Source organism: Nilaparvata lugens, chromosome 1 (genome assembly GCF_014356525.2).
Source record: "Nilaparvata lugens isolate BPH chromosome 1, ASM1435652v1, whole genome shotgun sequence".
Classification (NCBI taxonomy): Eukaryota; Metazoa; Arthropoda; class Insecta; order Hemiptera; family Delphacidae; genus Nilaparvata; species Nilaparvata lugens.
In genome coordinates this window covers 12,194,230-12,205,504 of record NC_052504.1, presented here as the reverse complement: position 1 = coordinate 12,205,504, position 11,275 = coordinate 12,194,230, and the positions used below count along the sequence as shown (strand labels likewise).

Here is an 11,275-nt window from a genome sequence, read left to right as displayed (position 1 = left end):
TTGACTGTTGTACTGTAATTTATTGTAGATTCGTGTATAAACCAGAGTGTATTGTAACTATATTTATTGTAATTATTTCACTTTCGAGAAATGACTCAATTCAGCGTTACATGTACCCTAAATGCAGATAAATATAGGGAAATAAGAAATAAACTTCTGCATAAGACGATTCATTACTTCAGAGTGTTACCGTAGAATTAGGATGGATTTCATCCATCATCATCATTTAGTTAAGCCAGTAATTCTAATACAATTGAAATGTTTCAGATTGAATTAGTTGAATCGAGTACTTCGAGTACTTGGGTTTATGCATATATCAGTTACACTAAAGGTGCGTACAGATATACGCGCCTCGAACATGAGCAATTCACTTTTAATCAGCTGACTATATCTGTATTTTTACAGAAACGGTAAGATACAGATATAAAAAGCTTGGCATCAGCTGATTAAAATTAATTGCTCATATTCGCGGCGCGTAAATCTGTACGCACCTTTAGGCTCAACTCACACTTACGCGACTCAGGTCGAGAAGAGACTGCTATAAATTCTAGTCTCTTCTCGACGCAGCATGTGTTTTCAAATGGTGACGTCGCGGAGACTAGAATGCTAGAATCGACTGGTCGGAGTGTCACCATTTGAAAACACATGCTGCGTCGAGAAGAGAGTAGAGTTGCAGTCTCTTCTCGACTTGAGTCGTGTAAGTGTGAGTTGAGCCTAAGTTTGAGGTACATTGAATGTGGGGTGAATTTCAAAGATTTGAGATGAATTCAAAGGTAATAAAAATAATGAAAATACAGTAGTAGGTCTAATAACAACACACGTCTTTCAATATACACTTCAATTTATTCGCATTATAAAAATAAAAGTCTTGTGTAAATAGTTACAAAAATTACTGGATATAATTATATCAGTCTACATGGAAGCATAGAATATCATTTGAACGTTCTTGACACTAGTATTCAAGTTTGTATAATCATATAAAACCAACCTACACAATTTTCTTAGAAAAGTTTATCCCTAGAGTTTTTTTTTTAGTTTTAAAGTTCATCCCAAAGTACTTTTAGATCACACATAAATCTAAATGTAGTTCCTATTCATTAAAAAATCTTCGCACTCTGTAAAAAATGTAGTAGTATTAAATTGATGGGAGTGCTGCCTAAAAATAATACGATCAGTATTCAGTTAACTTATCATATGTAATGTAAATGATAACTTTTTTTTAGAGAATATTGAAGAATGAAAACTTTTCATCCGTCAAGAATGGAAATTTAGTAGAGAGAGAAATCAATAAATAATATAGATATTACTATATCAATAAATATAGTGTTCAGAAGAGTTTCTCCCAAGTACATAGAAGACACATTTCTAAATATGCAAAATTGAGATTGAAAAAGTCAATTAAAAATGTTAAGATATTTAGTCTAATAATAAGAAATAAGAAATTATGCGTAAAGATACGCAGTAGTTGCTTGAAACAAAAAGTATAAGTATGACAAGAATATATAGGGAAATAATCAGCGTTAATTGAATTTCTTATGTGATTGACAAAAAAAACTCAACTTCAGCAATGATAACGCTAATTAGTTCCAATAAAATAATATATAATATATCCTAAAAAATGGAAAAAATCAAGTCTTTTGTTAATTCATCTTTGTTAAAGATATGATTGTATATTGAGCATTACCAATAGCAGGCAATTTCAGCTTTAAAATAGAAAAGCTAATGAAAATACATTTTTTTCAAATTTTAACCTCTACAGCAATATCAATCAGAGTTGAAACATTGTAAAATTATATTAAATCGATAGATAATAAACATCTAATGTAAATATTACATTCAAAGTCGTTTCCCTAATCATGGATACTAAAATGCACATTATAAAACATTAAAATTAAGTAGTATAAAATTTGTACTTTGAAAGATGTCGTTGTTGAGATGTTATTTTGCAAAAGGCTTTCTTGTAGTACATTGGAAAAACATTTTACAAATATTCAAATCAAGATCTAGTTGAAAACCATGTACTGTATTTAATTTAAATAAACAAAACTAGTTTAAAGCAAAAAACTATGATGCATACAACTTAGTTCTAAATTTTTGGTAAAGAATGAGTGTCATGGACATAAAACAAAGGAATGTTATACAGGGGAATGTTCCATTATATCATACTTGCCTTGCTTTTTACAAATTAAAGGATAGAATAGTGTTACGTAGTAGCCAGTAGCTCCACCCGCGACTATGACTATAATAAGCGTGATGATGCCCCACGCTGATCTGAACGATCTATCAGACTCGCTACTGCTATCTGAAAAACAATAAACATGTCATAAAGCAATTTAAAAATAAATACTTGAAAAATTTCAGAAAATATAAAACCTTCATTATAAAAAGTCTAAGGATAAATACTTGAAAATTTTCAGAAAATATATAATGGCACTAATATAATAAAAAGTCTGCCATGTGAAGAGAGCTTGGCATGGAGTTATATACACTTCTAGGGTTTGTTGTACAAATTAAAAAATCCTAAAAGAATTGGTGGAATAATTCACATATTCTTGGTTTAGGAATGATAGTATATTCTGTGAAATGTGCTATGAAATTCTCTGTTTGGCCATGTCTTTTGTTTATTTGTAAAAATTACACTAAATGTAAAAAAATAATTGGAAGATAAAGAATAGGACAATCCTTGTGTTATTTACCCCGAATTAAATAACATACTAAATAATTGTAATATGACATAGTCCCAATTAAAGGTTTGTATTTCACACATAAATTTCAGTCCAAACATCATACAACTTCTAATTGTGAATTTCGATATAGTATAAATATGACAAAAGGTATGAATACTTCACATAATAAATTATAATTTAAAACGAGAAAGAATTGAGTTATTGAAGAGAATTGACACCATGTAAGGAACATTAAACTTATCTGGAAACAAGTGCCAAAACAAGAGTAATATTACATTATTTCCAGACTTCTAATTGGTTCAATTAGATTTTTTAGATTTTACTAGGAGGAAATTTAATTTTCTAACACGATCATTTCCAAACCATAATCAAGCAAACAAGAATAATTGACCGAACGCAGTGAGGTCTATGTTTCAACTGGGATTTTCTTTCGTCTGTCTGTATGTATGTAACGCATTTACGGCCAAACGCGTTGATAGAATTCTATGAGATTTGGCAGGAATATTCCTTTTTCAACTGCGCGTCGATGTATACACAAGGTTTTTTTGAAATTTTGCTTTTTAATGATAATATGAAAGGAAAAGGAATTTCCTCCATACTCTATAGGTATCACTAGGCTATAATATATCATCTACTCTGAAGATAGGATCAATCAGACTATAGAAAAGAGACAGACTAAAGATTTATTCATCATAAATAAGCTGTCGAATCATATCTCAATGTAACTTGGTAAAAAATCAGCTGCTGTGGACTATTAATTGCATGCCTCATTGAATGCAATTTTTATGCACTATTAAATGAGCTATTGATTGACAATCAATAGTTCACAGTAGTAGTAGTTCACAGAACTACTAGTAGAATTAAAGGTGTGTTGGCATCTTCAGACTGAATGTGCATTCAGCAAATTCTACGGGCTGTTTGCACAGTGAAAGCGTTAAGTGAATTGAGTCAGCTGGTGGTGTAATCTCAGAATGAATCACATAAGAGCGAACGAAACTTAACACAGATTGGCTGCCACTGAGCCAATTTAAGCGGGCTTTAAAAGATTTATTATTTGCCAAGTGCTTGTACAGTGTTGACGAACATTTTGAGGTTGACTGGAGTCAAGTGTATCAGACAAAGCTGATAATTTACACCCTAATATTTAGTATAATTTTCAAGATTTGTGGTAGAACTTTTATTGTTTTCCTGCTTGTTTGACATGGTCTATGTATTCTTCAAATATTTATGACCAATATAAATATTAATTTACTCATTAATAAAAACAATATAAAAACTTGTAGTACCCTTCATTAAAACCATAAAATATTTTAAAGACTAGTTTCGACCATGGGTCATTTTCAACTTGAAAATAATTTTAACGACTAGTTTCGACCATTGGTCATTTTCAAGTTAAAATGTGGAAAATAAACAAATTGATACTAGATAATACCAATGGTCGAAACAAGTCATTAAAATATTTTAAAGTTTTTAATGAAGGGTACTACATGTTTTTATTAATTTGTATAAAGTAGCCCATATAAGTGAAGTGGTTTTCATTAAAGTTACTTATTTATTTAATCTGGTTTAAGCTGGGATTCAGTTTGAACTGACAATGTGCAAACGGCCCTAAAAGGAATAAGCTGAGAGTTGATGCACAGATGAGGCTGAGCTGCTTCGTTTACGCTAGGCGCACACCAGTTAGTCAATACAAGACAAGACATGATCAGACACGTTTAGTCACAATACTTCACATTGTTGCTTATGACACAACTCACACTGATAAGTAAGTCATTGCAATTAGACATGTGAAGTATTGTGACTAGACGTGACTAGTCTTTGGTTAATGTGATGGTGGGGAGATTGGTTGGTGGGTAGTTAATAATAAGAATATTGTGTGGAAGGATAATATAACAGTCTCAAGATGCCAACACACAATGGAGGAACAATAGTAACTAACTAGTGATGGAATAGCTTCTGATTTTAATGATCTAGAACCGTGTGTTACATTCAACAGACATAATATAGATTGAATAAACACCATTATTATGGTGGTCAGGATCGATCAGGACCTCCTGTATAGGTAACTCATTTAGGAGGTCCTGGGATCGAACTACCTGGAGGATTTTGTTGGTGCGGCCAAATGTCGACTTGGATATGGATGGCCCTGAGAGTGAGTACAACTAGAATAAATAGAGTACCGCTAAATTAGATATAAATTGCCTTGGGAGTGAATAGAGTAAACGCGACGTAAGCCAATCCATTATTAAATGTAAAAGTAATAATGGAAATTGAGAAACAGCTGTATGTTGTTAGCTATATTCTTAATGGGTCTAATATTTCAAACAGAGCTCCATTTATTTGAATCAATTCGATTAAGTATTTAACTTGTGTTTTTTGGAAGGAAAATAATCTCTGTACCTTTAATACCTTCTGCTTCATCCATTACCCACACTTGTGGAATCGATGGCGTCAGAGTTCATTTCAATATACACAATAACACAAAAACTATTCAGATGGCAGATAAAACAGTGACCACTTTTTAAAAAAAGTTCAGATCATCACTCATAAATATTCATTCACGCTATAATATGATTTATCACAAAGCAGCTTCCTGACGGCTCTCTTGAAGGCGGCCTCATCCAACTGCTTCACACCAGGAGTTTATGTGTATGAAGAAAATAGTCAGTTCACAATAATTGTGAGTAATTATTATTATTATTTTAGTTTGATGCAATAGTTTTTACAGCTGATCGTTTGAATTCAAAATAAATCAGAGACCAACATTGAAGGAAATTAAATATTATTTTAAAAAACTGACCACTGGTTGTTGAGACTGGCCGGCTAGCACCTGCCTGCGGCACTCCTCCTCCATTGGCCACGTCAAGGCCATTGTAAACCGATTTGACTTGCTTCTGAGTTGCACTGCGTGATAACGTATTTGAGTTTGAACGGCCAACCGCTTCCAAACAACCAATCAAACTTGCTGCGCCTGGAAAAATTAAATTCCATAACATACAATTCACTTGAATGAAAAGTTCTATATAGGAAGTATTACACATTTTCACAAATTTAGTTTGTGCAAAGATCCAATCGCATACACAGTGACGACACAATCCTTGATTTAAGGCCATTCCGACGTCCGCTTGTACATAGTGGCGTGCTAGTGGATGGCTTTTTTTGCAAGCCAGGCCACACCTAGCTTTCGCCAGCGGCTGTATTCTTAATTAATGGGAGATTACCGACGACATAAGAGCGCAGTTTTAAAAATATCTCACTGGGCTAACAAATAGGACAAGACTATACTGAGCTTGCTACCGCTGTAGAAATTCCGTGGCGGGCGTCTCGAAAAATCGCTCAACAAGCGATACTGAAATGTTTGCCGCGGTTCATTGTGGCCTGGCTCTATTTGATGATACGGCGAAATATTTTTATAACTGCGCTACCTACGCGGAAACGAGCTTCTTTGCATTGCCGGGATACTATTCGAATGCATGTTCGTACTGTATCCCTTTACGCGCATTGTTTATCACCACATTCTCTACAGCCACGATCAAAATTAGTTTTTGATTGAAAAATATTAGTAAATTCAAGTAGTTTTATTCAGTATCCTCTAAATCTAACTGTATCAGTTATCTATTAATATTATTTTTTTGTAATTAGCTTTTCAAGGCAATTCTAATTTGAGCATTGGTTGCCATCTACTATAGGTATATGCCTAAGCTTAACTGATCAGCTAATAGCTTCATTTAAAACATAGTAATTATGTTATATAATTATTCTTTACAGCATTGTATTACATATATCCATATATTATTTTGATAAAAATCTTTCAATCTGAGGTAAAACCAACCTCAATATTAACGGAAGAAACCATTTTTTATCTAAGTGTTGAGAACAGCAACCCAACTTATTATGAAATAATTATCATCACCATTATTATCAAATCGCTAAGTTTTTTTTTGCCCGTATCACAATGTAACGCTAGATTCTGGCTGCCAGTTTCCACATTTTACAGGGTGACATCCTGGGTCATCACCAAGAGTGTCACAGGGTTTATGGCTAACAAAAGATTTATTACTCGGATTACATTAGGCTACTAGTGGATCACCAACTGTCCGAGCTAGTCTCGGTTCATTAGTTATTAATGCGCTCTTACACTAGTCTCCAGCAGACACCAGAAATGGTTGTGGTTGCTCTCTGGTGTCCCACTGCCGACCCAGCAATACGCTCATTTTTAAGAGAAGCACACATATCGCATAAGAGTGCAGAAAATTAGTTTGGCTTCTCTCACTGAATTGTGAAAACTTTTATAAACTGATCGCAAGGTTTGTTAAAAACTGATTGACATCATTTCTTACAAAATTCTGGTTACTGTACTCTAGTAGTACAGTAGGCTATATGGTCTTTTGTGATGAGCAGTTCAAATATTCTAAACTTTAGAGCTTAATCAAACCTTATTAAACTAATGCAGCATAATTGAAATAAGCTCATGTAGATAGTGCACCTTAGTGTAAGTCTTAGCAGTATTGTTGAATTATTTTAGAATCTTGGTTAAAGTAGACTAATAAGTTAGGCTTAATAGATGTATAACTATTACCAATGCATTCTAAACCTTTAGGTTATCATTATAACCTAAGAATGACAAAGACCGGCATTGCTAATAAATTATATTGTAAGTTAGAGTAACTAATAATTAATAAATTATATTGTAAGTTAAATTAACAAACTACATAACTTATTACAACCATTTTAGGCTATTTACAAGGCGCCATAAGTTTTTCTGATTACCTAACTTAAATGCTATTTCTAAAAAAACCAAAGTTGAGGTTAAATCCTTGTATACTTTGTAGATTTATTCAGTGTAAATGAAGCTTATATTAGATTCAATAAACTACACCTAAATAATAAATTATTGGAATGAAGAATCAAATAAGTACATAGTTATACTCACAAAAAAGAACAAAAAACACTCGGGCGGCAAACATTTTTCATTGATGAGAAGAAATTCCATGAATTCCCTTGTTAGATCGTCAATAAAACAAAAAGAAACTAGCTTGATTGCCCAAAATTAACATTCTTTACAGCAAGGTCAGTCAGTGAACAAGAAAATAGATGTACAAAAAATAGTCTAAATTGGAATTCAAGCACGTTCTATTAATTTTAATAATTACTCATAAAGTAATTTAATAAATCTGCTCACTATTCACTACTTTTATTAAAAGTACTTTTCTAATTCTCAATTTCCACTCCAGCTTTCCATTTTCCAAGTCAACAAGAATCAAGAAAAAATCACAAGTTCTTTCTCTGACGAGGAAATTGCAATGTAATGCGCAGGATTAGAAGGATTTGTTGACCACTAGCGTTCCAGGTGATTGTCTTGTCAACTATTGTGACAAAATTGAAAACTAATACTAAATTTAAAGGCTTTAAAAGAGACGAAAAAACAGGTTTTTGCGCAAAAAATTAGGGATTAGCTGAATTTTGCATGATATTAGAATACATAGTAGGCTACGTAGCCTGGAACCAGAGTCCTATCGTTACACCACTTGTTTCACCCACCAGGACCCCCTCCTACCAGAAAATTTATACTGCGATGATTCCTACAAATATATCTCCGCTTCAAATCAAGATATCGATCTGTCTTTAATTTATTCCTTCCAACGATGAATAGATCTACAAAATGTCATATAACATTCCATCATATTTTTATTTTTTAGGAAGTTATTGCCATACATAGCAGAAGATTTCAAGAAATGTATCCTCTCTCCGAGCTCAAGCCATTTTTCAATCAAACGGATGGGATGAAGATAGTTCTAAGATTACTGGGCTTATACAGAATACAATTCCCTACAACACTATATCAATTACTTGGTTCTTCTTGCATAAATCTCAAGTTAGTGACTTGAACTCTGGAGAGAGGATAAAGCAAGTGGTGTAACGATGGGACTCTTCAGTTCCATGCTTTGTACTATGCATACTAACACCCTGCAGTAATTCAGTTTTTCCCATTTCACTGTGCATTAATGTCTTTATTGACGGGACTATAATTATACAGAGTCCCACGAAAGATGTAATACCCAAAGACCATTGATATGAAATTTGCAAATTGCAACAAAAAATGTCCAGTAAAATTTTCGTATATACTACCAACAACTATTATGATTCTTCAGAGATCTCAATGGCGGTGGCGGCGGGAAAAATAGTTCCAATTGCAAAACTGCCCCGTATTTTTATTCCTAAAGAGTTACAGTAACATACATGTAGTAATGATCACTTTTAGATTAGACTATCAGTTCAGGTACATATTCAATAATTTAAGAATTGTGATTGAGTGAGTATGTTGATTCAGCTTGTCATTATGCTATCCAACAAATCCTGTATTTAAATAGTTCAATACTGTAAGCTGTGTAAACTATAAGGCAAATGAATCTTCATCTGATGAAAATCGGATTATATTCGATTTTATAGCGATAGAGAATAACTATTTCCACACGAAATGAGATCTTATCAGCCGCTTTATTCATCGTGTGTGCTGTGTTTTATCTAATCGAATCGTAAGTTAAAACTATACTATTACAGAAAACCTTTGTTTCGCAAACAAATCATAACTAGTAGTTCTGTGAACAGTAGACCTCGCGCAGTTATAAACCGCAGCCTCCTCTTATACTGTCCATCAGAGTAAATCCTGTCTGTATGTCATGTCGGCGAGATATCGCGCGGTGTGAAAACGGCTAATGGCTGTTGGGTTTATGATTATGATTATGATTATTTATGATTATTTATTCAGAGATCTCAATGGCGGCGGCGGCGGCGGCGGGATCCAATTGCAAAACTACCCCGTATTTTTATTCCTAAAGAGTTACAGTAATATACATGTAGTAATGATCACTTTCAGATTAGACTATCAGTTCAGGTACATATTCAATAATTTAGTTGGTGTATCAAAAATGCTAACATCAAAAGCTTATCTCCTTCAAGACATACTGGCATCAGGACAGCCCAAGTTCAAGGCAGAGAAAGTTTGAGAGACAATACTATGATATTTTAGTTATCAATTGCATGCGTTATTGCACGCAATCAATAGTTCATTTTTTTGTTATTCACAATGGAGACAACGGGTTTCCCCAAATATGTATCTTTAACAATAAAAATTGTACAGATACAAATGGAAAAAGAAAAATAATGATAAAAATAATACGAACTTATGCAATAATAAATAATACAAACAACAAAAATACCACCTAATTCAAAAATGAAAAATACAAAGATTTCAAATACTTATGAAAAAAGTAAAAATAAAACAAATTGGGAATTCAAAATTTATAAAAATTAAAGAATATAATAACAATAATAATGAACAAAAATGTTATCAATAGAATAAAAATAACATTTATAACTGAACGACGTCCCAAACCATATGCACATCCATACTGATACACCAACTATTTATTTGATCAGATCATGCTTACACAAGATTTGATTATTTTACTAGTAGTTCTATGAACAGTAGACCTCACGCAGTATTCTCATCCACAAGTACCTGATTGAAACTATAGACCTTATGGAAATACAGCAATAGACTGGATTCTCCACACATCTGTGTAATCACTTGTCAGCTGATTTATGATGAATAATTCTATAGTCTGATTTTTACTCCAATATTGGCGTATAAAGGAGGCTCCTTTTTCCTTTTATATTATCCTTGAAATACAAAATTTCCAAAAACCTTGTATATACGTCGACGCCCAATTAAAAAAGGGAAATACCTGTCAAATTTCATGAAAATCTATTACCGCGTTTCGCCGTAAATGCGCAACATAAAACATATAAACATATAATCATTTAAACATTTAAACATTCAAACATTAAGGGAAATGCCAAACCGTCGACTTGAATCTTAGACCTCACTTCGCTCGTTCAATAACGCTTCCCGGAATTTAGCGCGAGAAAACCAGAAGTCATCTAACAGGCGCCCAGACAAGCTGTTATAAGCTCTTTGCATCCTATTTAATAGTGCATAAAAATTGCATTCATTGAGGCATGCAATTTATAGTCTACACGGCTGCTGATTTTTTACCAAGTCACATTGAGATATTGAATTGCATGCGTCATAGCATGCAATTTATAATCAACTCGACAGCTGATTTGTGATGTATAATAAATCCTATAGTCTGAATTTTACTCTAATATTGACGTATGAAGGAGGCTAATAAACCTGTAAACACAACCTTTAAACTAAACCTTTAAACACTCTTGTAGACGTTGTGAGAAGTTGACAATGGAGTGCCGTGGGCACCGTGCGTTGCCTTATAACGTTCCCTTGGATGGAACGTCAATAAATTAATATTGAGATTCTCTGTTTGTTATTGCCGTTTTTGTAGCAATGGCAAATTATCGCCAAATATGATACGAATTTGATACCGGATTATGGTGGTGATACAGTTGACTTGGTGCGATTATATTATCAATTTAATCGGGGATCAAATCAGAAATACTGATATAAGACAGGTTTTATTGGTTGCTCCTCTACATGAAAGAATTATTCAAAGTAGACGCAACTGGTGCAGTCATTTGGATAGAATGTCACCTGGAAGAATTCCCGTTGT

The 11,275-nt window shown here is 33.2% G+C and overlaps 1 protein-coding gene across 1 annotated transcript; it reads right to left on the bottom strand.

Moving 5' to 3' along the window:
• Nucleotides 1-823: 823 nt before the first annotated feature.
• On the bottom strand, nt 824-7,999 carry LOC111055042. The gene is made up of 3 exons (XM_022342206.2): nt 7,621-7,999; nt 5,488-5,658; nt 824-2,302 (listed from the first exon to the last, which is right to left on the bottom strand). Exons 1-3 carry the CDS (start codon nt 7,652-7,654, stop codon nt 2,136-2,138), a joined length of 372 nt encoding a protein of 123 aa, XP_022197898.1. The 5' UTR covers nt 7,655-7,999; the 3' UTR covers nt 824-2,135.
• Nucleotides 8,000-11,275: the final 3,276 nt, after the last annotated feature.

Excerpts from the sequence above, each read along its gene's own strand:
- LOC111055042 (XM_022342206.2), bottom strand. The coding sequence starts at position 7,654 with ATGTTTGCCGCCCGAGTGTTTTTTGTTCTTTTTT. Across the intron at positions 5,659-7,620 it reads AGTGTTTTTTGTTCTTTTTT|GCGCAGCAAGTTTGATTGGT; the intron begins GTGAGTATAACT and ends TAATTTTTCCAG. Across the intron at positions 2,303-5,487 it reads GCCAGTCTCAACAACCAGTG|ATAGCAGTAGCGAGTCTGAT; the intron begins GTCAGTTTTTTA and ends ATTGTTTTTCAG.